This window comes from Apium graveolens, chromosome 3 (genome assembly GCF_009905375.1).
Source record: "Apium graveolens cultivar Ventura chromosome 3, ASM990537v1, whole genome shotgun sequence".
Taxonomy (NCBI): domain Eukaryota; kingdom Viridiplantae; phylum Streptophyta; class Magnoliopsida; order Apiales; family Apiaceae; genus Apium; species Apium graveolens.
In genome coordinates, this window is record NC_133649.1 from 4542939 (window position 1) to 4568937 (window position 25999).

General features: G+C 34.5%; 3 protein-coding genes across 3 annotated transcripts; 2 read left to right on the forward strand and 1 right to left on the reverse strand.

Annotated features, from left to right (window-relative positions):
* Window positions 1-2861: 2861 nt before the first annotated feature.
* On the reverse strand, window positions 2862-5739 carry LOC141711499 (S-type anion channel SLAH4-like). Its single transcript, XM_074513967.1, has 2 exons — window positions 4811-5739; window positions 2862-3479 (listed from the first exon to the last, which is right to left on the reverse strand). The coding sequence occupies exons 1-2, from the start codon at window positions 5711-5713 to the stop codon at window positions 3192-3194; spliced, it is 1191 nt and encodes a 396-aa protein (XP_074370068.1). The 5' UTR covers window positions 5714-5739; the 3' UTR covers window positions 2862-3191.
* Window positions 5740-20804: 15065 nt separating this feature from the next.
* Window positions 20805-21788, forward strand: LOC141713759 (uncharacterized). The gene has a single exon (XM_074517334.1). The coding sequence runs from the start codon at window positions 20805-20807 to the stop codon at window positions 21786-21788; it is 984 nt and encodes a 327-aa protein (XP_074373435.1).
* Window positions 21789-23794: 2006 nt separating this feature from the next.
* On the forward strand, window positions 23795-25721 carry LOC141713760 (uncharacterized). The gene is made up of 4 exons (XM_074517335.1): window positions 23795-24084; window positions 24204-25148; window positions 25304-25422; window positions 25576-25721. Exons 1-4 carry the CDS (start codon window positions 23795-23797, stop codon window positions 25719-25721), a joined length of 1500 nt encoding a protein of 499 aa, XP_074373436.1.
* Window positions 25722-25999: the final 278 nt, after the last annotated feature.

Sequence of the window (25999 nt, forward strand, 5' to 3'; positions counted from 1 at the left end):
ATTTAGAAAAATTGTTAATTTCTCTAAATTAAATTATAACAAACAATGGCTATTTTCACAATTAAATCGGGCTTCGAAATTTATAATACATATTCGTTTTTAGCGCGATCAAGGTTAAAATTCTTTCGCCATATATTTTGTAAAAGATTTCAAACATAAAAACGGTCATTTTATTGATTTTTTGTGTGAAATCAATTGTTTACAAATGTCAGAGCAGTCATTAAAATATTCATCAAATGTTATGTTAAAGTTTTAATCAATAATAATAATAATGATAATAATAATAATAATAAATTGAAAAACATTACCATGCAAAAAAAATCACTGAATTTGGAAAAAAAATATTGCTCCTTCTAGTTCGACTTAAAAAATAAATAAAAATTTAATGCTCAAGTTTTTATTAAAAAAAATTAACTTTAAGAAATAAATTATGAAACTATAAAAACGGTAAAAAAAATTAAGGGGATCGAAAAAGCTATAATAAGTATACAAAACAATTTAATCAGCTCACTAAATAATGGAAAATGGTAGAGTCTTTCTCAAAATACTTCATATCATTTATAATAACATGGAATCCGCCTATATAAATATATGTTCACAAATTAAAATTTATTATTTGTTATTATTATTAGAAAAAAAATAAAATTATTTAGAATATTTAGCACTATTCCTAAATAATTTTTGTTGTTGGGTGACAACAATTACAATAGCAGCTAAAAATTTGGTTATGGTACTATTATTAATTAATTATATCTTGAAACCCCATATGCTGAAATTAGGTACATATCTTTATCATTATACCATATACTATACATATATCAAAATCATAATTAAATTTATATTTCTTAAAACCTTTGTCTTTAGTACATGGGCCCAATATCTAAGATTTAGAGAAATCAAGAGTAGTTTTCTAAGTTCAAAACTTAATATATTTAATGAAATTGTGAGGAGTGACCTTCCTTTGAGTTAAAAATGGAGACACGGTGTCATTTTCAGCGTAATGTTTAACAATAACAGGCATGCTGCAGTTCACAGTTGACACATAATTCCAACGGTCCATATAAGACATTCCAGATCTATTTTTATAAATTTTTATGAACACAAATGTTGAAATTTTTAAATTGTACGTAAAATTCACCTGTTCTGTACTTGATCACTATTTAAAAAAAATATTTTCTTGTCTCTGTGTTTGTTTGAGGTTCTATTCAAGGCAGGCGAATTTCAAAACTTACGGTTGTCAAAATTAGGTACCTAAAGATGACAAATTTACGGAGGATTAATAAATTTCAGTTGACTTATTTATGTTTTGAGAGAAAAAGATAAACAATGATGTCACTGACAGAGAAATGAGAATGCAACCTCCGGCAAGTGGCATATCCTACTGCCAAGGCCTTTGATTCTAAGTTGTGACGAAGTAAACAATAAGGAAGTAAATTATTTTAATCAGGTGAATTACTTTAATTCCATTTTCAGTAAAAAAATTGGATAAAATTGTATTCTCGACTTAAATTTATATTAATCATCATTTATTTTGGTTCATTTTATAAATTTGGGAACATAACTCCTAAATGAAAGTACTTTGCTTAACTTCCATTTTTTTTCCTTTTAAAATTTAGAAGTAAGGAAAAAGAAATATAATTACTAAAATAAATTTTAAGTTTCTAACAAATAATAGAAGACTAAGAAAAAGTGAAGAACGGTACATTTTTCATCATGAAATATGTAAAGAAAAGATAGAAGTAGAATTTAAACATATATATTCTCAACTTAAAACATTTGAAATAAAAATTTATCAGAACAGTTCATATTGAAATCATTCTCATTCCTCCAGTATTCAAAGTAAACTAATTTTTATTCTTATTTATTTCCATTTCCTAGTGTCATTCAATCCAAACCTCCCTGCTGTATTTTCTCAGTTTCAGTTTTTGCCAACTTGCAACTGACATCAGAGATGGTAAATGGTATGGTATGGACTTATATATCATTTTCTAAACTTGAAACGTAAAGAGAAGTAATTAAGCACTTACCACTGAAATGCATGACAATAAGTGAGAGATCTTTGTAAAGAGAAGCTGTGTGTCACAGTAACAGACTAAAACAGTTGTATTTTTCTAACAAAAATTTTGTTTGAGAGATGCTTGCAGCTCTATTAGGTAATTACCTAAAAACAGAAAACTTTAACTATATATAGGGTATTATATTGTGACGACGATTAGAACACATCAAAAAACATATGACCTCTAGAAGCATATAAAAGACCAAGAAGATCACAATAAGGGGGAAGCATATAAAAGACCAAGAACGATTACAATAAGAGGCATAGAGGTACACTGTTTCTATCTAAAATAAAATTTAATATTTAGACTATTTAAAAAATATTGTAATTTAGAACAAAAATTCCCACCTGTTGATTTTTTTTTTCACATTTTCCTAGCACATTTGCAAAAAAAAATTAAAATGTCTGGGACGAAATGTGACTAATTATTTTTTATATAAAAACAAACAATCAAGTTTAAATGAAAATCACTTAAACAAACCGTTAAAAAATTCTTAGTTAAAAAACTAGTAGTTCTGTTTAACCCATTACAATCAAATTGAAACGGAAATCACATAAATAATTTTTCCCTTTTATTAGTTGTCTACTTACCTTTTATTCACCTTTCATTTATCATATTTATCAAATTGGAAAATGAGAATGGTGGAAAATAACAAAGGGAGTATATTATGTTATGCTAAATTGGTAATTACTAAACCAGCTACGTTGGATTTTTTAATATTTTAATAAATCTGAATAATTAGATCTTAATTTGTGTATTATACATTGATTTTGATTGAATTAATACCAAAATCTTTTTGCCACCCTTGAGGGCTGGACCAATTATTACATACTACTAATGACTAATGAACAGAGAAGAGCATCTTCTTGCAAGAGTAACAAGGTCCATTACAAGTTTAGTAAGGCCCATTTACATTTAGAGTTGAGTTTCTAAAAGCCTACAAGTTACATAGAGGACCAACAGCTGACAATTACATGGTCAAGTACTGACAATTACATGGTCAAGTACTGTACTATATTCTTATTAGAAATATTCCAATGATGTTTATTAACACCAGATTCCCCCTTCTTCTCCCAGATTAAAAGGGTTAAGGAATACTTAATTAAAAAATGGGGTTTTCAATTAAAATTGCAGTCATTCTGTTGACGAATCAGAAGTAGTTAAAATCAAATCAGCAGAGGGTTTCGAAATGAGAGAGTCAGACGACAAATCGGTATTGATTGCAGTGATCACCATTAGAACAAGAGTAACAAGAACCGAAATAGCTGAGAGAATCACCATTAGCAAATGAGCTATGCTGCTTTTAACCTCCTGTGCATATTCTGTTGAAGATAGTGCCAAGACTGTTAAGGGAAAAGAATAAGCCCACCATGCAACATTGAACCTCCTCATTGCTTTCTTGAATAGTTTTGGCCTACACACCTATTTTCAATAATAAACAAATAAAACTCAAGGTTAGTGAAATGTAAAAACGGAACCAACAAAGTGTTGATGCAGTGGTCGAGGTCTTCGCATCGCTGCTGAGAGAGGTCAAGGATTCGACTCATGTGTGTGAGTTCGACAATCAAATACAAAATGCAAAAGTGTGCTTTTGGAAAAAAGAAACAAACTACAGGATACCTAACTAGCCTTTTTAATGCATGACATACAATTTATGAAACACGTTTGATATGTGAAATAGATAAGACAATGAAACTAGACTAGTAGCTAACTTACAAGTGCTCCCGAAACGGAACCTGTTCATAAAGCTAAATCATAATTAAATGGTAGTTATTAAATGTCAGTATCGTGAACATCAGTGAATCTGCAGTTTTAGTAAAAGACAGGTTGCACCTTATTTTGATATAAACTTGTTGTTCCTTTTTAGTGATTCGCATATAATTATGGACGCAAGTGTTGATGTTACGGCTTAACGTTTTGCTTGAATACAATTGACTTTTTCACATATTGTTGGACAAATACATGGAATCAAATTCAAGTTGTTGCAAAATAATAAATACGAGTCAACTTCACTAGTTTTATGGTCCAACACCATAGAGTTGGCTACAATGGAATTGAGAGGAGCATTAACTATACTTCCTCAGTTCCACCCAATTGTTATCGTTTCTGATAGAGTGTTCGATACGTATTTTAAGATAAATATAAAGTAAAGTTTTATAATTTTCTTTTAAAATTATCTTTTTTCTAAAGAAAAAGTAGACTGTTTAAACTTTTATTCAGAAAACGAACATTTTTAAAAAAATGTTATAAAACTATATTTTCTATTCATTTTAAAATATGTACCGAATACTCTCTTATAAATGGTAACAATTAAGAGAGAATGAGCGAGTACATAAAATGACTATATTCATAAGTGAGGGGTTAATATAAAATATGGGGTTTAAAACTAGCGCTTTAAACTGATTTCGATCAGGGTCATTCGAAATTTCAGGGAGGTCCCTCTCATTCGTGGCGCAACTTTGTACGCTGAGCTAAATATGAAAATGACATATTTGCATAAATTTCGTACCTAATATTTCAACGTCAAAGAGTTTTTGTCATAAATTAAACCCATGCATATTTTCTGAGAGTTAGTTAATGAAACGGTAGAGTTGGAAACACACTTGAACACTTCTACGTATCATCGTGTTTCCTTTGTCTCCCTCGACCGTCTACTTGATATTTCAATGAAAGTGATAGGTGATGTACTATTACCCTACAACTTAAATTTCATATAAAATGGACAAAAAAGGTCATTAAAGTCAAGTTCTCACCAGTGACGTGAAGAGAAACACCGAAAGAAAGAAGAGCATCTTTGAAGCATTGTCGTAACTTCCGGAAATCGATATCCAGGCTAAGCTTGCCATGCTTGGAGCTGCGAAGAACAGAAAGAAAACGGGTCGGAGCATCGCGGGGAGGCGGTTACTGCCCGCTAATCTTTGATAGAGTGTAACAAAGAGTACTAAATAATGTACCATCCCGAAAGCGAACAAACAAATTGCACTCTCTTTGCATCCCATTAGAGCTGCAGCCCTAGCTCCAACCAAATTACCGATAACTGATAATTGACTAGCAGGATTCGCGACGGTCGATAGAAAGTTCTTCCCTTTTGTTAACCATTGGCCGTAGATCTTAACATCCAAGACAAGTATCGGCAAAACAAAGATCCACCATAGTAGTTGATAACAAATAGTGTTTGGAGTGAAAAATGGTGCAGATTGAAGCAATAACAAGCATGATATCCAAGGTGCGAATAGGTAGTTCACTCCAATATGATTCATGAACTCATCTTTCACACTCTTAAAATTGAAGCAACATTTCAGTATGTAAAGAATCGAGAGGGACACGAGAGTCAACAAAGCCAGTGACCAAATTAGGATGAAGGCTGTAGAGGGCAACATGCCTAGCATGCGCCGATAAGCGTGCGCATTATCCGGCGTGTGCCCTAGGGTTTTCCATAATAAGGCTTGGCTGCAAAGTGAGAGACTAATTCTAAAATATCCAGCATGAAATTTAGTTAACAACAACGATGAATTCGAAGCCATGTTGTTCAAGGCTTTCCCCAGACTGACGCTGTTTTGGGTTGCAGAGATTATCGACGATGATTTATCGACAATAATTTGAATTTGTGGCAATGTTTCTTTAGGATGCATTTCTAGACAAATTTTTTGCTTCATCTTATGTTTCAATAGTGTGTTATATGTAGAGGGTTCGTTGAGTAGGTATACTATATATAGAGAACCGGGATTTAAGTAGCTTCTTTGAACATAACTCAAGCATTGATCAAATTAGGAGATAGAGGCGTCTTAGGTGGCTGGATAGTGGCTAGCCGATATGGACTGATGGACCATGCGGTATGGTTCTTGACTATGTTACAGGCTTACAGCTAATCTTAGTGGGCGATGGGACCCATGCAGACTAGGATTATACTCCCTCTGTCCCTCCCATTTGTTTACACTTTCCTTTTTGGGATGTCCCTTCCAATTGTTTACATTTCAAAATTTTCCAAAAATAGTAAAGTTTTTATAATTTTTAAATTAACTACATCCACTACTTTCCTCCACTATACCCACTTTATACATATAATATTAATCGGTCCCACTACTTTACTCATTTTTTCAACTTTTCTCCACTATTTTATCATTTTTCTTAAACTCCGCGCCCCACCCAAATGTAAACATTTGGGAGGGACGGAGGGAGTATCTCTTTTGAAAAACCAGGCTGGTAGGTTGTACGACCATTACACACTGTGACACCACCGTCATCATTGTCATGGAGACATTCGTGCATTCGTACGGGACACAAATTTTGTTAGGTATATACACTTCTTTAATATTATCTCCCATAGTAATTAGCACCTTGGGTTTGAAGGGATTGTTAATTTTGTCATATAATGATAAAAAAATTATTTCATCCAAAAAATGTTTCATACCAGAAATTATGTACAAAATGATATATATTTTAATTGAAATATATCAATGTATTTTCCTTATATAATTAGTACTAATGAAAATATTTAACTTCATTTATCATCTCATTTTATACAAAATTTTAGATTAAAAGATAATAAAACTTATGAGATTACCTTCTCAAATATAACTTATTTTTGAAAGTTATGTAGAGATGCACAAAAGGCCCACCGGGCCGCGTTTTGACCGGACCTTAAAAAGCCCGGGTTTTGACCGGACCGGGCCTTTCGGTCTTTGACTTTGACCGGGCCGGGCCGAGCTTTCTGAAAATGTCAGAGCCTGTTTGGGCCCTCGAGGCGGGCCTAACCAAGCTTTTTTTGGGCCGGATCGGATCGGGCCGGACTTTTTTCTAATTTAAATCGGATCGACTATTATTAAAGATTCCGAAGAATACATATGTTAGCAACTAGATCATCGTAAAAATGTATTAATTTACATGGAATATTTTATGAAAACATTACTTCTTTGAAAACATTTAAGTTCGGCAAAAAATAAACATGTTTATAGAATAATATGTTTTATCATTGTTATGATAACAATGATATTCAAATATATATAGTGTACTTATTATATCTTCTTTTATTATTTATGCAATTAAGTATATAAATAATATTATGAATCACAAATATGTATATATATGTGTTTAAAGTATTATTTATATTTATAGTAAATGTGAATTTATAAATATGTAAGAAAATATATTAGAATAATCAGATTATACCGGGCTTTTTCGGGCTTTTAATCGGGCCGGGCTTGGCCGAAGCTCGGGCTTTTAACCGGGCTGGGCCGGGCTTTGTCTAAAAATATAGGGCCCGTCGAGGACCAAAACCCGGGCTGGGACCGGGCCGGGCTTTGACCGGACCGGATTTGACTGGGCCGGAATTGACCGGGTTTTGACCGGATCGGGCCGGGCCAAATTTTCGGGTCCGAATTTTTTGTGCATCTCTAAAATTATGTATGATCATCCGGTAAATAAAATTTCACTTCCCTTATTACATGTACCTCTGATTATTCTATTTTATAAGTACACATGCACCTCAGTCCCTCACTATACATATGTCATGTTTCAGTTTTATGTTAATTGTTTTTTATATCACCTTAGTAAAGCTCCATGAGTTAATTTCTGAAATTTTATTCTCAACTCAAATTTAAGTATATGTGCCTAATTGAGTTCAAAAAATTCATAAATTTGAGTTAAAGTGATTATCAATTAACTTAATTTAATTACTATGTTAAAGTTAAATTTTGAAATTACTCAAAATTCAAAAATGGTAATATATGAGGGTAAAGCTTATTTTGAGCTTCAGAATGATTACTAAAATTTGTTATTTGAGCTATTTTGTAGATTTCGAATAATCAAATTCAGATTTCATCATAATTCCATAAGTCAAATAACAAGATTTAGTAATCATATTAAAGGTTAAAACGACATTTACCTTCTATTACCATTTTTCAATTTTAACTAATTTTAGTTTTTGACGTTAACGCAATGATCAAATTAAGTTAATTGATGATCGGTTTAAGTTAAAATTGCAATGAGTGACCTAACTTAAATTTTTTGGATGCAGCAAATCACTTGCTTGATATTTAAGTATTAAATTTTATATCCAATTTTGTGAATTTAGCACTATTCTTTCATATATTATTTCTCTTCCACGTCATTTTAGCATCATACTTTCAGAAAAAACTCGAACAATTGGTATCCCAAGATGCCAATTTCATTGATTTAACAAATGCATGCTTAATAGTATAAATATATTAGAAAATAATAATATCTTATGCATCAATAAAATCAGAAATGAGGTTGTCGTCCTATTTTACCCTATGTCTATTTTTGGTATGCTAACTTGGCACTCAATACCAACACTACAACTGATAAGGCCAAGTAAACAACCGCAAAAAAAATCATTTTTAACTATATTCGACCACCTCTTATCCTTTTTAACTATATTCGATCGATTGCAGTTATTTTTTGGAATAATTATTTATAATCTTAGTTTTTTATAGTGCAATACACTGTTCACAAGAATGTTAAGACAAGTCATGTCACATGACGTTGACATCTCCAATTAGAAGTATTTTAAGTTACCGCACACTTTTTCCCTCCTTTCGAACTGACTCATTATTTACGCTACAAGAAAAACAAACATTTCACATATTTTATTTTCAATCAATGATCAATAGTCAGGAAAAAAAATAACAATCGAACGACAAACTCACTCACATATGAACGTATGCAAAATAGGGTAATTAGATTTAAGACATCGAAATCAAATTTAACCCTTCTTGCTAAAGCAAAAAACAAATACCAACGGTGATCAAAAATAGATAGGTGAAACGGGGATTCTGCATATAGAATATATGTAAACATCATGGTTGTGTGTATCAATAGTCAATAAAAGTAATGCACTTTTGGTTCCACATAGTGAAAAAAGGACATGAAACAGAGAATGACAAACGCAAGTTGCCTAGTCGATTGAGTTTGTGGAATCCACTAATCCACTTCACCATCCAGGCATGCTATTTCCCTTTTCTACCATTTAACTAATTTTCTTGTCCTTCTATTTATACTAATCATTTTTATGTCTTGACGTCAAGATTAGGGGCCTACATTTCGCTTTATTTGTAAAATTATCGAAAATAACCATTTTACCAAGAACGGACGCGCATTTGGAAAATCTTATTTGTCACGCATAAGAAAAAACACATCAAATTATACTTTTTTTGGGAAATAAGTTACTTATTAACTGCATATAAGGGGCCACTTTGTATACGGGCTTATAAGCGCGTAAGTACTTATGTTGCATTGTTTGTCGACCCAACTTATAACTCGAATTTATAACTTATAAGCTCACAAGTTGAATGTTAATAAAGACATACTTTTTCTCAAATTATTTTGAACTTTCACTTTTTTATTAATTTTAGTTTTTAAAAATAAGTTTTTAAATGTTAAGTTAATCTAAAAGTCATGAATTAAGATAATAATATTTAAAAATTATTTGTTTTAATTCATTTAAGTTAATAAAAAATTATGACTTACAAATAAATTAACCAAACACTTATATAACTTATAAATATTCATCAACTTATCACTTTTAAGTCACTTATTAATTTTAAGTGATAAGTTACTTATTTTAAGATTTCCCAAACGGGTACCAGGAATACTAAACTCCTCCTAAATATTTAAGAGAAATTATCAAAAATATTAATTTTTAAGTTTATTTGAATTTCTACCGTCTTTTGAAAAAAATTGCAAAAATACAGTTTGCAATAAAAAACAACCACATATGGAACTTCTCTGTAAAAATATTTATAATTTTTTTGGTTGCAATTGAGGTTATATATGGTTGCAAAATTATATTTTTGCAAAAAAAAAATTGAAAATAAAATCATATTTTTGCAAATTAAAAATTTTAAAAAATATATATTTTTGTGAAAAATTAAAAAATAAGTCCTTATTTTAGATAAAAAAAAGAGGAGGCAAATAGGCTCTATATATTGCGCGAGTGCAGTGCATTTGTGATTATAATGGGTTGGCATGCATGGCACCATATCTTATTGTCCCACATAATCTATATCTATATATACAAATTGTTATAGCACTTTAGGTAAAGTAAAATGAATGTAGGGAATGATCAAATTTGTCAAGTGGGAGCGGAGTGGGATTAATAGAGCAGCACTTTTAAGATTTTAGGCCTGGATTTCGAGCAGACAAACGTGTGGTAATTGGTTTTTTATGTCTTTTGATAAGCACAAGCTTGTTTATAAAATGAACATGTAGGATGTAGCTAATGGATTATGGATGTTCGGTGACGAACATGAATCTCAAAAAGTATCTCAAAAAGTAGTACGAGATATACATTGCTGCGTGTATATAGGTGCTTTTGCTGATATAAATACTATACTACTGCTAAATGCCGTCGCATGTTTTGTATTTTAATATTTTTTTAGGTACATGAGACGTCGTTGATTTTATGAGATCGATAATATGATTTATATGATTATATCTCGTACCATTACTGAAACGTCCCACAACAAAAAAATGGGAAGATGATAATGTGACAGGATTGTGAATATGAGCTATTGTGCATGTTTGGTTCCTGGTAAGTTAAGGTTTCATTGAACTTAAATGTTATTCCCCAGATTTGGCAAAATTTCTAAATGCTCGTGGTGTATAGGGGTGAGCATTCGGTTCGGTTAACCAAATACCGAACCAAAATAACCGAAATAATTCGGTTCGGTATCGAACCGAAAAAATTCGGTTTTTAATTCGGTTCTGATTTTTTATGTTATTTCGTTTTTTTCGGTTTTTTTACCGAAATACCCGAATTACCGAAATTACCGAAATATAATAAAATATATATATTAATATATACATAAATATATTTATTTATATTTACTTATTTTTACCTAGTTCCTTTCTTTTTTTTCAGTTGAATTATCAATTCTCCGTTCTCAACTTCACTTTTCCTCTCTTTTTATTTATTATATTTAATTGTTATTTGCCTAATTTAGATTTTAATGTATTTAGTTTTCATGATCTTCAATTTAGTTGCTAAAATAAAAAAATAAACTAACTAATTAGAAGTACTTTTATTGTAATCAGGACACCACACCATAATATTCAGGTGCATGAAAGTGGAGCTAAGAGTATAAGTTAACTGTTGTACGATCATTAATCTTTGTTGTAATTTATTAAATATTTTATTATTAAAATTTTAAAAAAACATTCCTAATTCGGTTTTCGGTTTTAACCGAAATAATTATTTCGGTTCGGTAAATAACCGAAATTATTTCGGTTCACTATTCGGTTCTGATTTTTACCCTTATTCGGTATTCGGTAACCGAATTATATTTCGGTTCGGTTACCGAATAACCGAATACTCACCCCTACTCATGTATATATATGAGTTATGTAACATAAGTAAAATGTTACTCCCTCCTTACTGACTAATATTATATGTAATATTATATGTATAAAGTGGGTAGAGTGGAGATAATTAGTAGATGTAATTATTTTTTAAATTATAAATTTTTTACTATATTAAAAAAATTAAAAAAATTTGAATTGTAAACAATCTGAAAATGACATTTTACAAGTAAAGTGTAAACAAATGGTAAAGTAGTGTTAAGCGGATACTTTTTACTTTCCCATCTGATATCTTATCTTTCTCATTTCCGCTTTTTGAATTCCTCCTATTTTAAAACCCGTGGGATCTAATGTTAGTGTAGGTGCCCTAGATGCAAAACATTATTCTTTTATAATCTTTATGTCAGTTGATTATTCAATAAATGTATTTATTATGACCTTAATTACTGCGATATTTTGTTAGCATAATAAATGTCCTTAGAATCATGATACAAATTGTATAGTTTAAGTACTTGACTTGAACTTGAGATTATATAATATATCATATTCTTAAAGGTCCCTAGTCGAGTATTATTATATAGGACAATAATAATACATAGATAGACTAGTATGTTGTTTGACAAGATAACAACATCTCATTGGTTATAAGTATGAGGATACTAAAGTCAATACATAGGTGCATGTGAGAGTACATGGTACTGGACAGACCCACAGTGAGATTCTTCATGTTTAATAAAGTCATAAGAAAGACTCACAGTGATAATGGTGTAACGATCCTTTGACTTGAAATCATTATATTTCTATACGAGGATTAATATACTTTGACTACATTAAAAGTTACTTTTGATCGGGTGATGATAAAAGTGGACATCGGGTATATCATGAGTCGTATGAGAAATATGAATGATAGATAAAGGATTTAACCCTCCTATAATTAGGAGAGATATTATTGGCCTCTTGATTGAGTGAGATTATAAAAGCATGGCCATGCTCAAATAATGATTTGTCTCGATAATCTACTCATGGATCAAGTAAACCCGGATTAAATGTTGAAGAGGATGACTAAATACATGCCTCGAGTTTAATCTATAATATGTATGGTTAAAGGGATTATATTACACGAAAAACATTAATCACGAAAGATTTTATCTAATCACGATTTAATTATTGTTTAATTGGGTAACAATGATGTATTACTAGATACCGCTCATTATTTATAATTTTATTAGAGAATAAAATTATTGCCAATTAAATAATAGCCTATAGGGTCGCACAAATAGAGCACTTAATGGAATAGTTAATTTAAATTATGGATTTAAATTAATTGATGATTATTTAAATTTTATTATAATTAAGTAAGACTTAATTGAGATAATATAAATTCGAATTAAAAGGAATGTTTTTGCCCATAATAATTAAGTATGACTTAGTTATTAATTAAATAATAGAAATTCGTTTTTATTATTTAATCCAATACCTACTAGGGTTGGGCTTTGCTGTTATGGGCCTTTTAAATCAGCCATTATAAATACATAATGATAGGTTAAAGAGGCTTGTACGTTTTTAAGAAAACCCTAGTAGCAAAGAGAGGCAGAGGCAATTCAGATCGTCAAGAAGGAGGCTAGTACATCCATTCCGTAGTCAAATTCGTGAGACGTTCTTGAAGGTGCTCGTGTGGATACCATAGAGGTGTTTCTCCGAGAGGTAGACACAAAGCGTGATAGTTAGGATCTCCGTTGAGTTCGTGAAAGTTAAGTTCTTGAAAGGTATGATTCGTTATCTCCATAATCTGCCCATAATTATACATGGATCCTGTTTTGGGTTTCAAAATTTTTGTTTTATTTACGTTTATCCGCTGCGTTTTATGCCTTCGGAACCCAACAATGGTATCAGAGCTACGTGTATAAGGGGCTGATTTGGTTACGTGTTTACTGTATTTTTACAAGTATGCATGTGGGATGAGTCTGTCATGATAACAGTTATGTTATATGAGTCTGCCATGATAACAGTTATGTTATATGAATGATATGATGAATCTGTTAATGATCTATATGATGATACTAGTATGTTTAAGATCTTCCATAACTCATATGTATGCGATCTCTTAAAATATGTATACTGATACATATTTTTGGTAACTGGGATATGGATCGTGTGTATACTGATACATGCTTCTGGAATAGTATTCTGATACATGTTTTGCTAGTATTCTGATACTTGATTTTGAAAAAAATTCCGCCATCGGGGGGCTCGCTGCCCCCCCCGAACCCCCCCAGCGACCTCACCGCAGAGGTCGAACCGCGTGCTTAGGGTTTCGTTTTTAATTTGTGCTTATGACATATGCTTTACTTATTTATTATTCTTGATTGGATCATGATAACTGATAAATAATATGTCATCTTTATATGATCTATCATGTTCTTTAATGGTTACTTGAGCATGGTGCATAGTTATGGCCTTAAGACCTTAGTTATAATGGTTTATTCTTTTGGTTTGTAATAAATACGACTTGCATGTCGTTTTCTATTTGTAGTTGTTTTATCTCGAATGTAACTCGAGTTCTTTTGTAAGCTCATTAGTATAATTCTTAATGTAACATCCAAGAAGGACAAGGGAAAGAGGAGGCATCCTATGGAGGCCAACGAGACAATGGAAGCAATAGAGAAGACATATGTAATAGTTATTTTTACACCATAGAATGACCTTGATCTTTTCATTAGCCTGAAAAGATCACATAGGATTGGGCCATAACTATTGCACGTTTACTTTACGCACTTTTCATATGATGTATAAATAGTATGTGTAGAGTAGAAAATGCATGTTTTAATTAGATTAATGATGCATGTGTGTATTAGATACATCACCCATGCCATGCCTTTAAACAAGATAAAATCTGTAACGACTCAAGATTTAAAATTAACAAACGATCATGAGATTCTCGTATTTATGAAACACGGAATAAAATACGAATTTTCTTTACTTCTGACATGGGGCGATTTTGTCAACAACGGGTTCATAGAACTTGTAAGGCTGTGGGTTTTAAGCGAGACCGATGTGACTCCTCCACTACCTGGAAATCAAACCATTGACGAGTATTGATTTGAAGTATTTTATTCAAGAAAAAATTGGGAATCTCTTTATGATGGGATCATGATCGTTCTAAATTAAAAATCCCTAAGTAAAAATATTAAGTTTTAATCAGATGTTTTCCAATGAATGAACACTCATTAAATCCTAGATCGATAAGGGCAAGGGCTGTCAGTGGCAGGGGACTCCTATCTATCATGGTGAGATGCGACGAATATAAACGATTATATTCGGATGTTGTATCATTGGGTCTAACTTAACTGAGTCATCATAATAAGGTGAATATAAACGGTTATATTCAACTATTATGAACTTAGAAGCATAGAGTTTGGTTAAAAATCTATTAGATAGATAAGATCAATCGTTGTTCACCAAATTATCCAAGAATTATATATGATATAATTGACAACTGTTGTCTACCTAAATAATCATGTTTTAAGGATACCAGTGGTTGACTTAAAACATGACGAAATATGGATCTTGGCTCACTAGAAAGATTTATGGGATATACTTTCCGAATTAATAGTTAGGGCTATTAATTTGATTTAAAAAAAATAGTGGGAGATATATTATGAATATATCATAATCATATGAACATAAAATTTTAACTCAGACAATCTAATGTTTATTTTGCGCTTTTATTATTGTAGATACTGAGTAATGGCAAACAACACAAACACACTATCCGTACGTTCAGTCCTTGAGAAGGACAAGCTGACAGGAGGAAACAACTTCCTAGACTGGCAGAGGAATTTGAGGATTGTCCTCAGGCAGGAGCGCAAGCTTCATGTCATTGATATTCCTCCTCCAGGCCCCCTTCCTGAGGGTGCTACTGCTGATGAACGAGCAGCACACACAAGGGATGAGAATGATGCAAATGATGTTGCATGTCTTATGTTGGCAACTATGAGTGCTGAGCTTCAAAGAGAACATGTGCATATGGATGCATATACTATCAATGAGCACTTGCAAAGCATGTTTGCAAGCCAAACTCGTCAAGAAAGGTTCAACACGAGTAAGTCACTTTTTAATTGCAAACAAGGGGCGAGTGAACCAGTTGGCCCACATGTTCTGAAGATGATTGGTTACATTGAGTACCTTGAAACTTTGGGTTTCCCGATTGGTCCGGAAACTGGTATTGACCTAATCATGAATTCTTTGAACAACAAATTCACTCAGTCTGTTGTGAACTACAATATGAATGAATTTGACAAAACACCTACTGAATTGTTGCATATGTTGAGAACATATGAGACCAACATGAAGACAGCTGAACCTGCTCCCATACTGATGGTGGGAAATAAAGGTAAGGCCAAAGGGAAGGGCAAATGGAAGGGTAAGAAGAAGATTGGATCTGATTCTACACCCAAGCCAAAGTCAGGTCCCAAACAGGCTTTAAAGCCTAAAGGTGGTGTGGCCAAGGGTGAATGTCACTACTGTAAGAAAGATGGTCACTGGAAGAGAAACTGTCCAATTTACTTGGAGGATCTGAAGAAAAAGAAAGCAGTTCAGATTTCTGGATCAGGTATTTATGTTATAGAAGTCAATTTGTCTATTTCTACATCTTGGGTATTTGATACTGGATGTGCTTCTCACATTTGTATAAATGTGCAGGGCCTGCAGAGAAGTAGAACTTTGGCTAAGGGAGAAGTGGACCTAAGAGTAGGCAATGGAGCAAAAGTTGCTGCTTTAGCTGTAGGGACTTATTATTTATCTATGCCCTCTGGGCTTGTTTTAGAACTAGAAGACTGTTTTTACGTGCCTGCGATTCGCAGAAACATTATTTCTGTTTCTTGTTTGGACAAGAAAGGTTTTTCGTTTACAATAAAGAACAACAGTTGCTCTTTTGCTTTAAATGATTTAACCTATGGTGTTGCGCGTTTATTTAATGGTTTATATGTTCTTGATTTAGATAACCATGTCTGTAATATAGAAAATAAACGACTTAAAATGAATGACTCAAATCAAACATACCTCTGGCATTGTCGTCTAGGCCACATAAATGAGAAACGCATATCCAAATTACATAAGGATGGATACTTGGATAAGTTTGATTTTGAATCATACCAAGAATGCGAATCTTGTTTGCTTGGTAAGATGACTAAAGGCCCTTTCACTGGTAAGGGTCAAAGGGCCACTAAACGTCTGGAGCTAATACATAGTGATGTATGTGGCCCAATGTGTGTAATGGCTAGAGGAGGCTACTACTACTTCATAACATTTACTGATAATTTCAGTAGATATGGATATGTATATCTTATGAAGAACAAATCCGATTCTTTTGAAAAATTTAAAGAATACAAGGTTGAAGTAGAGAAGCAAATTGGCGGAGATGCAAGTATTAAGATCTTACGATCCGATCGTGGGGATGAATACTTAAGCACCGAATTTAGAGAGTATTTGAAAGAGTATGGTATTGTATCACAACTCACTCCGCCAGGAACACCTCAATGGAATGGAGTTTCAGAGAGGAGAAATCGCACCTTGTTGGACATGGTGCAATCGATGATGAGTCATGCAGATCTTCCAATTAGTTTCTGGGGTTACGCTCTAGAAACAGCGGCTTTCACACTTAACCGTGTTCCTACTAAGAAGGTTCAAAAGACTCCATATGAGATATGGAAGGAGAAATGGTCAGGCATGAACTTTATGAAAGTTTGGGGATGTAAGACGTTTGTGAAACGTCAAGAATCTGACAAGCTTGGACCTAAATCCGAAGAGTGCATTTTTGTAGGATACACTAATGAAACAAAGGCGTATTATTTTTATAGTCCTTCTGAGCAGAAAGTGTTTATTGCTCGAGATGCTGTCTTCATGGAAAGAGATTTTGTTTCCAAAAGAAACAGTGGGAGAACTATAGATCTCGATGAAGATCGAGAACAGCAAAATAGCATTGAACCTGAAGTGGAACAAGAGCAGAATAATGATAATGCTCAACAAACACAGGTTGTTCGTAGATCTGGTAGATTTCGCCATGAGCCAGAGAGATATGGATTTCTCATGACTCAGTGTGGTGATTTGATGCTCATAGATGAAGATGAGCCTCTCACATACCAAGATGCTATGAACAGTCCAGACTCTAAGAGATGGCTTGAAGCCATGAAATCCGAGATAGATTCCATGTACGAAAACCAAGTATGGACTTTGGTTGATCCACCTGAAGGGGTAAAACCCATAGGGTGCAAATGGGTTTTTAAGAAGAAAAAGGGCATGGATGAAAATGTTCAGACCTATAAAGCTAGGCTGGTTGCAAAAGGTTTCAAACAAATTCATGGTATTGACTATGATGAAACTTTCTCACCAGTGGCTATGGTCAAGTCTATAAGGATTTTTCTTGCCATTGCAGCATTCCATGATTATGAAATTTGGCAAATGGATGTCAAAACAGCCTTCCTTAATGGAAGCCTTGAAGAGGATGTGTACATGACACAACCTGAGGGTTTTGTCGATCCAAGGAATGCTGGCAAGGTATGTAAATTGCGTCGATCCATTTATGAATTGAAGCAATCCTCTAGGAGATGGAATATCCGTTTTGATGAAATAGTCACAGAGTATGGCTTTGTTCAAAACGAAGATGAACCGTGTATTTACAAGAAGGTTAGTGGGAGCTATGTGGCATTCATAGTACTATATGTTGATGATATACTACTAATGGGGAATGACATACCTTCTCTAAAGGCTGTTAAGACTTGGTTAGGGAGCAATTTCTCCATTAAAGACTTAGGAGAGGCATGCTACATTCTAGGAATGAGGATCTATAGAAAAAGATCTAGAAGGATGATCGGTCTAAGTCAGAGCACATACATTGATAAGGTTTTGCATCGTTTTGGAATGCAAAATGCAAAAAGGGGATATGTCCCCGTGTCTCAAGGGACAACGATCTCTAAGGACCAGTGTCCGAAATCATTGGATGAGAAAGACCACATGAATAAAGTTCCATATGCTTCAGCAATTGGATCTATCATGTATGCAATGGTATGTACTCGCCCAGATGTCTCGTATGCTTTGAGTATGACGAGCAGATACCAGTCTAATCCGGGTGAAGGTCACTGGACGGCAGTTAAGAATATTCTTAAGTACCTGAAAAGAACTAAAGATTCATTCTTGGTGTATGGAGGAGAAGAGAAACTCGTTGTAAAAGGTTACACCGATGCAAGTTTCCAAACAGACAGAGATGATACTGTATCACAGTCTGGTTTTGTGTTTTGTCTAAACGGAGGTGCTGTAAGCTGGAAGAGTTCAAAGCAAGAAACAGTAGCTGATTCTACAATGGAGGCTGAGTACATTGCAGCTTGTGAAGCAGCTAAGGAGGCCGTTTGGATTCGAAAGTTCATTTCTGATTTGGGAGTGGTTCCATCGATCGCAGATCCCATTGATCTATACTGCGATAATAATGGAGCCATTGCACAGGCTAAAGAACCTAGATCACACTCCCGGGCTAAACATATACTCAGGAGATTTCACCTTATTCGAGAGATTAATGAAAGGGGTGATATACACATATGTAAAGTGCACACAAATGATAACATTGCAGACCCATTAACCAAAGGCTTGTCGCAGCAGAAGCACAATGGTCACACTAGTTCCATGGGTATTAGATATATGGGTGATTGTCTCTAGTGCAAGTGGGAGATTGTTAGTGTAGGTGCCCTAGAGGCAATATATTATTCTTTTATAATCTTTATGTCAGTTAATTATTCAATAAATATATTTATTATGACCTTAATTACTGAGATATTTTGTTAGCATAATAAATGTCCTTGGAATCATGATACAAATTGTATAGTTTAAGTACATGACTTGAACTTGAGATTATATAATATATCATATTCTTAAAGGTCCCTAGTCGAGTATTATTATATAGGACAATAATAATACATAGATAGACTAGTATGTTATTTGACAAGATAACCACATCTCATTGGTTATAAGTATGGGGATACTAAAGTCAATACATAGGTGCATGTGAGAGTACATGGTACTGGACAGACCCACAGTGAGATTCTTCATGTTTAATAAAGTCATAAGAAAGACTCACAGTGATAATGGTGTAACGATCCTTTGACTTGAAATCATTATATTTCTATACGAGGATTAATATACTTTGACTACATTAAAAGTTACTTTTTATCGGGTGATGATAAAAGTGGACATCGGGTATATCATGAGTCGTATGAGAAATATGAATGATAGATAAAGGATTTAACCCTCCTATAATTAGGAGAGATATTATTGGCCTCTTGATTGAGTGAGATTATAAAAGCATGGCCATGATCAAATAATGATTTGTCTCGATATTCTACTCATGGATCAAGTAAACCCGGATTAAATGTTGAAGAGGATGACTAAATACATGCCTCGAGTTTAATCTATAATATGTATGGTTAAAGGGATTATATTACACGAAAAACATTAATCACGAAAGGTTTTATCTAATCACGATTTAATTATTGTTTAATTGGGTAACAATGATGTATTACTAGATACCGCTCATTATTTATAATTTTATTAGAGAATAAAATTATTGCCAATTAAATAATAGCCTATAGGGTCGCACAAATAGAGCACTTAGTGGAATAATTAATTTAAATTATGGATTTAAATTAATTGATGATTATTTAAATTTTATTATAATTAAGTAAGACTTAATTGAGATAATATAAATTCGAATTAAAAGGAATATTTTTGCCCATAATAATTAAGTATGACTTAGTTACTAATTAAATAATAGAAATTCGTTTTTATTATTTAATCCAATACCTACTAGGGTTGGGCTTTGCTGTTATGGGCCTTTTTAATCAGCCATTATAAATACATAATGATAGGTTAAAGAGGCTTGTACGTTTTTAAGAAAACCCTAGTAGCAAAGAGAGGCAGAGGCAATTCAGATCGTCAAGAAGGAGGCTAGTACATCCATTCCGTAGTCAAGTTCGTGAGACGTTCTTGAAGGTGCTCGTGTGGATACCATAGAGGTGTTTCTCCGAGAGGTAGACACAAAGCGTGATAGCTAGGATCTCCGTTGAGTTCGTGAAAGTTAAGCTCTTGAAAGGTATGATTCGTTATCTCCATAATCTGCCCATAATTATACATGGATCCTGTTTTGGGTTTCGAAATTTTTGTTTTATTTACGTTTATCCGCTGCGTTTTATGCCTTCGGAATCCAACATCTAACCGATCTACCCCTCAAATCATCAAATTAAGTAAGTGTAAAGAGGATCAATTGATCCCCCGTCTTGTCTTCTGACATGAGAGAATCTGTGAAGTGTTAGTCACTTCTTCGTAAACCCTATCATTGTTTCAGTCCAAATCAAGTTTTGTTTCTTATCTTCGTTCATTGGTCACATGGATAAACAGAAACCGACATTGCAGGAAATGGAGGAAGCCGTCGCTGCCATACAAATCGAGGATGAGGAGTATGGGGGGCTAAGCTATGAGAATGATAATGAAGTCCTTAATAAGATTGATACGCGATGGTGCTTAGTGGGGAAGTTTTTGACTGACTCGCATATTGATTATCAAGCCATGCAACACAAGATGGTTTCACTTTGGAGGTCGGGAAGAGGATTATATGTAAAACAACTGGATAGTAATAGATTTATATTCCAGTTCTATCATGAAATAGACATTAAGAGGGTTATAGATGGTAACCCATGGACCTTTGGTCGATTTCACCTAGTGATGGAACGACTCAAAGACGGAGATAACCCCAGAACGGTGGAGATAAACAAGATTGATCTATGGGTTCAATTGCATGGAATGAGTACTTTTTTTATGTCTCAAAGGGTAGCAACAGATATCGGAAACTACATTGGCTCATATGTAGATGGTGATCCAAACAACTTTATTGGAGTATGGAGAGAATATCTACGTATAAGAGTATCAATACCTCTAGATAAACCCATCAAAAGGAGAATAAAAATTAAGAAGTCTGCAAAGGAGTGGTGCTGGGTAAATTTCCAGTACGAAGCAATCCCTGCCTTTTGTTTCATATACGGATTAATTGGTCATGGAGAAAGGTTCTGTGATAGGATCTTTGATTCACCTGCTGACAGCATTGAGGAACCGTACGGTGCTTGGTTACGTGCGGAACCAAAAAGAAGGAACCATACTATAGGTGCAAAGTGGCTACGCACCAGAGGAAGCTCACAGGGACCTATTTTCGGCGAGGGAGGAATATCGGGGAAAGATATGGATAAGCCCACTAATGGCGGCCAGGAAAAACAGAACTGCGGTGATTTAGGAGATAATATGCTGGAAATTAATAAAAAAGATTTGTCAGGCGATAATGGTGGGCAGGAAATAATCAAAAAGGATCAAATCTTATAACTAATCCAAATTCAAATTTTCGATTGGAGGCAAATGCAGATGGGCTGGACTAGGATGACCTAATCATTGTGGACTCTAAAAGAAGAAGGGTGGGCCTTGTACCAGAGAATAATGTTAACTCAGCCCAAGAACATGATACGGAGATGGAAATACAGCAAAACAACATAAGGGAGTCAAAAAATGAGCTAATGGCGGGTGTTGCTATGCAGCCCCGCCAATCATTATGAATGCGTTAGCATGGAACTGTCAGGGCATGAGTTCACTTGGAAAAGTACAGTTCCTTCAAGATGTAACCCGTTCGGAGATACCTGTTTTTTTTTCTTAGTGAAACTATTAGTGGTTATCGTAAAATGGAGAGATTATGTAGTAAGTTGGGCTATGATGGTTTTATTGCAGTAGAACCAGTGGGCAAGAGTGGAGGAGTGGCACTATTCTGGAAGAACATCGGAGAAGTTAAGCTGATGAGCATGTCTTGGTTCCATATTGATGTGTCAGTAATAGAAAATAATGATAGATGTTGGAGGATAACTGGACTGTATGGTGAGCCAGCTAGAGCAGATCGATATAAGACCTGGGAGTTACTCAGGAATTTAGCTCGTGACGCTAATCTCCCTTGGTGTGTGATGGGAGACCTTAACAACATTACATCGCGATAAGATAAGAAAGGGGGGATGCAATATCCAAACAACCTTATCAATGGCTTCAATAACTATCTTCAAGATACAGGACTTTGTGACATGGAAATTTTGGGGCACCAGTATACTTGGGAGAGGGGAAGAAACACAGATCATTGGATAAAAATAAGGTTGGACAGGGTGTTAGTTAATACACAGTGGTTAGATTGTTTCCCAACGATAAAAGTCTATAAACGGGAAGGTTCGCCTTCTGACCATAGTCCCTTGATAGTAATTCCAGAGTTGCAACATGTCAGAAACAGGAAACACAAATTTCGATTTGAAAATGCATGGCTCCTTGAACCAACATGTTTTCAAATTGTTAAAGATTGCTGGGATGACACTGATACAAGTAATGTGATGCAAAAATTGAATAGTTGTGCTGAGAGTTTGCATGTATGGGGTCATGAAATAACAGGATGTTTTCAGAAGCGTATAAAAGAGTGCAAACGCAAACTTAAACTGCTGCGTAGTAGTAGAGATGCTCAAGCTGTGGAGGAATATGAGGCTACAAAGAAGCAACTATTTTTGGTGTTAGATCAAAAAGAGATTTTCTGGAGACAGCGATCAAAACAATTATGGTTGCAGGCGGGGGATAAAAACACCAAGTTCTTTCATGCCTCGTGCAATAGAAGAAGGAGAGTTAATCACATCTGGAGGTTGAAGAATGACAGTGGTGAGTGAATTAGCTGGGATGGAGGACTACAAGATTTAATTAAGAACTATTATCAACAGTTTTTCACAGAGGGATTGAACCAAGGGGAAGAGGTTATAAACTGTGTGTCAACTAATATTACAGAGTTGCATAATAATGTACTACTTGAACCAGTTACGGATGATGAAGTGAAGCAGGCAATCTTCAGTATGCATCCTGACAAAGCACCGGGGCCAGACAGCATGACCCCGACTTTCTTTCAAAAACACTGGTCAGTAGTTAAATATGAGGTAATCCAATTAGTCCGTAATTTCTTTGCAACAGGTGAGTTGGAGAAAGACATGAATACAACCAATATTGTGCTCATTCCGAAGAAGAAGAACCCAACACTGCTAACAGAATTGAGACCCATTGCACTTTGTAATGTAGTGATGAAAATTATAACGAAGGTTCTTGCAAACCGGTTGAAGCAAGTATTGGAGGTGGTAATCTCGGACTCCCAAAATGCTTTCTTACCAGGCCGTCTTATCTCTGACAATATAATGGTTTCTTTTGAGATCATGCATTACTTGAAACGTAAAAAGTTTGGTAAAAACAGTTTCATGGCATTAAAATTAGATATGTCTAAAGCATACGATCAGATTGAGTGAAAGTTTTTACAAGAAATCATGCTTAAGATGGGTTTTAACAGCTGGTGGACACATTTGATTATGCAATGTATCTCTACAGTGGAGTATACGATTAACCATGGTGGATATGAGATGGGTCATATCACACCAAGTCGGGGATTGAGACAGGGAGACCCATTGTCTCCATATCTCTTTATCATTTGTGCAGAAGGACTCTCATCATTAATTAGAAGCTATGAAAGAAGGAACTGGCTACAAGGATTAAAATCTGCAAGCAAGCTCCTACAATCAGTCATATGCTTTTCGCAGATGACAGCTATTTATTCTGTAAAGATGAGGTACAACAGGCATCTAAAGTCATGGAATTACTGGCAAGCTATGAACATGCCTCGAGACAGAGAATAAACAGGAGCAAATCCTCTATGTTCTTCAGTGCTAATATAATTGAATACAACAGAGTTTCAATATGTCAAGAAATGCAGATCAGTCAAGCAGATGAGCATACGAAGTACTTGGGACTACCAAATATCTTGGGGCGAAATAAATCGGTTATATTGGGTTATCTCAAGGAAAAAGTAAAGGCCAGTATCCAAAGCTGGAATGAGAAGAATATTGTGAAACCCTCGAAAGAATTACTGCTCAAAACGGTGGCTCAATCTCTGTCAACATTTGCTATGAATGTATTTTTGCTTCCTAGCGAACTGATCAAAGAGGTAGAGAGGGAAATGGCAAAGTTTTTCTGGAGTTCCTCTAACAAGGCCAATTCTCGCATAAACTGGATGTCATGGGAGAATATGTCCAAGCATAAACACGTAGGCGGATTGGGATTTAAAAGTTTACGTGACTTCAACATGGCTATGCTGGGCAAGCAGTGCTGGCGTTTGATCACAAACCCTGATAGTTTGGTAGCACGGGTCTATAAAGCCAGATACTATGCAAATGAGGAGTTTATAAATACAAAACTGGGCTATAGTCCGAGTTTTATTTGGCGAAGCATCCTCGAGGCAAAACGAGTAATAGCTGCTGGTTCTTGTTGGAGAATAGGCAACGGAAAAGATATTAATATTAGGCTGCAACCTTGGCTTGGGAATGCTGATAATCCGTATATTACTACGGAATCTCCATCAATTGATAATGAAAAAATTGCAGCACTGATGCAACTGGATGCAAAAACATGGGATGTGAAAATTATACAGGACATTTTCAATGACAGAGATCAAGGTTGTATCATTAACACAAGAATTGAACAAGACTTAGAGAAGGATGTTGGCGTTTTGAGCAGGATGGCAACTACTCTGTTCGTAGTGCTTACAGATTGTTATAATCATAAAATGGAAGGTGGAGTGATAGTGCAAACACAAAATTCTGGAAAACAATTTGGAACATTAAAGCTCCTCCTAAGGTAATTAGTTTAATATGGAGAGCTGCAACATCATGCCTCCCGACTAAAACTCAACTCCAGCAGAAACATGTTCAAATTGACAACTCCTGCCCGGTCTGTCACAATGGAGTGGAAACAATTTTTCATGCGTTGGTTCAATGTGAAATGGCTGCAAGGTGCTGGAGTATTTTCTGTCCAAACGTAGATGAAAGAACAAATACAGAGTTTGGGTATTGGCCGGAAAGGAACGTCACTGGACAACCACCTGCAGATAAAGCTAGAATGGTTACTTTGTGTTGGTCGATATGGCGTGCCAGGAATGATCTTGTGTGGAATAAAAAAAGATGGACACCAGTAAGAATTGTTGCAAAAGCGTGGGAATTTCTATCACAATGAAAAGAAGTTCAGAATCAGAGTTTTAAGGTACCAATCCAACCTTCGCATGCAGGTGATGGTGTTTTGTACTGGGCAAGACCTCGACAAAACAATGTGAAGATCACAGTGGATGCAGCAGTTTTTACGGACCAAGGAGCTAGTGGCATAGGAGCTGTCGCCCGTGACCATGCAGGTGATATGCTGGGAGCAAGAACATGATGTATTGCAGAGGTTTTAAACCCAACCATGGTGGAAGCTATTGCTATCAAGGAAGCGTTGAACTGGGTAAAGGAGATGAAGTGGCATTCTGTCACCATTGAATCAGATTGCCTTCCAGTAGTGCAAATGATTCGAAGTCGAGCACCTATGAGATCAAGACTTGGAAAAGTAAATTGAAGACTGCAGGGAGATGGTTAGTGAGTTTAACAGCTTAGAGTTGTATTTCATTATGCGATCTGCGAATATGCTGGCACATGAGCTTCCTCAGTTGTCCCATA

Excerpts from the sequence above, each read along its gene's own strand:
- LOC141713760 (XM_074517335.1), top strand. The coding sequence starts at position 23,795 with ATGGGTTTTAACAGCTGGTGGACACATTTGATTATGCAATGTATCTCT. Across the intron at positions 24,085-24,203 it reads ATTTATTCTGTAAAGATGAG|AGTTTCAATATGTCAAGAAA; the intron begins GTACAACAGGCA and ends TGAATACAACAG. Across the intron at positions 25,423-25,575 it reads AGCTAGAATGGTTACTTTGT|GTGATGGTGTTTTGTACTGG; the intron begins GTTGGTCGATAT and ends CTTCGCATGCAG.
- LOC141713759 (XM_074517334.1), top strand. The coding sequence starts at position 20,805 with ATGGATAAACAGAAACCGACATTGCAGGAAATGGAGGAAGCCGTCGCT.
- LOC141711499 (XM_074513967.1), bottom strand. The coding sequence starts at position 5,713 with ATGAAGCAAAAAATTTGTCTAGAAATGCATCCTAAAGAAACATTGCCA. Across the intron at positions 3,480-4,810 it reads TGTTTCTCTTCACGTCACTG|GTGTGTAGGCCAAAACTATT; the intron begins GTGAGAACTTGA and ends TATTGAAAATAG.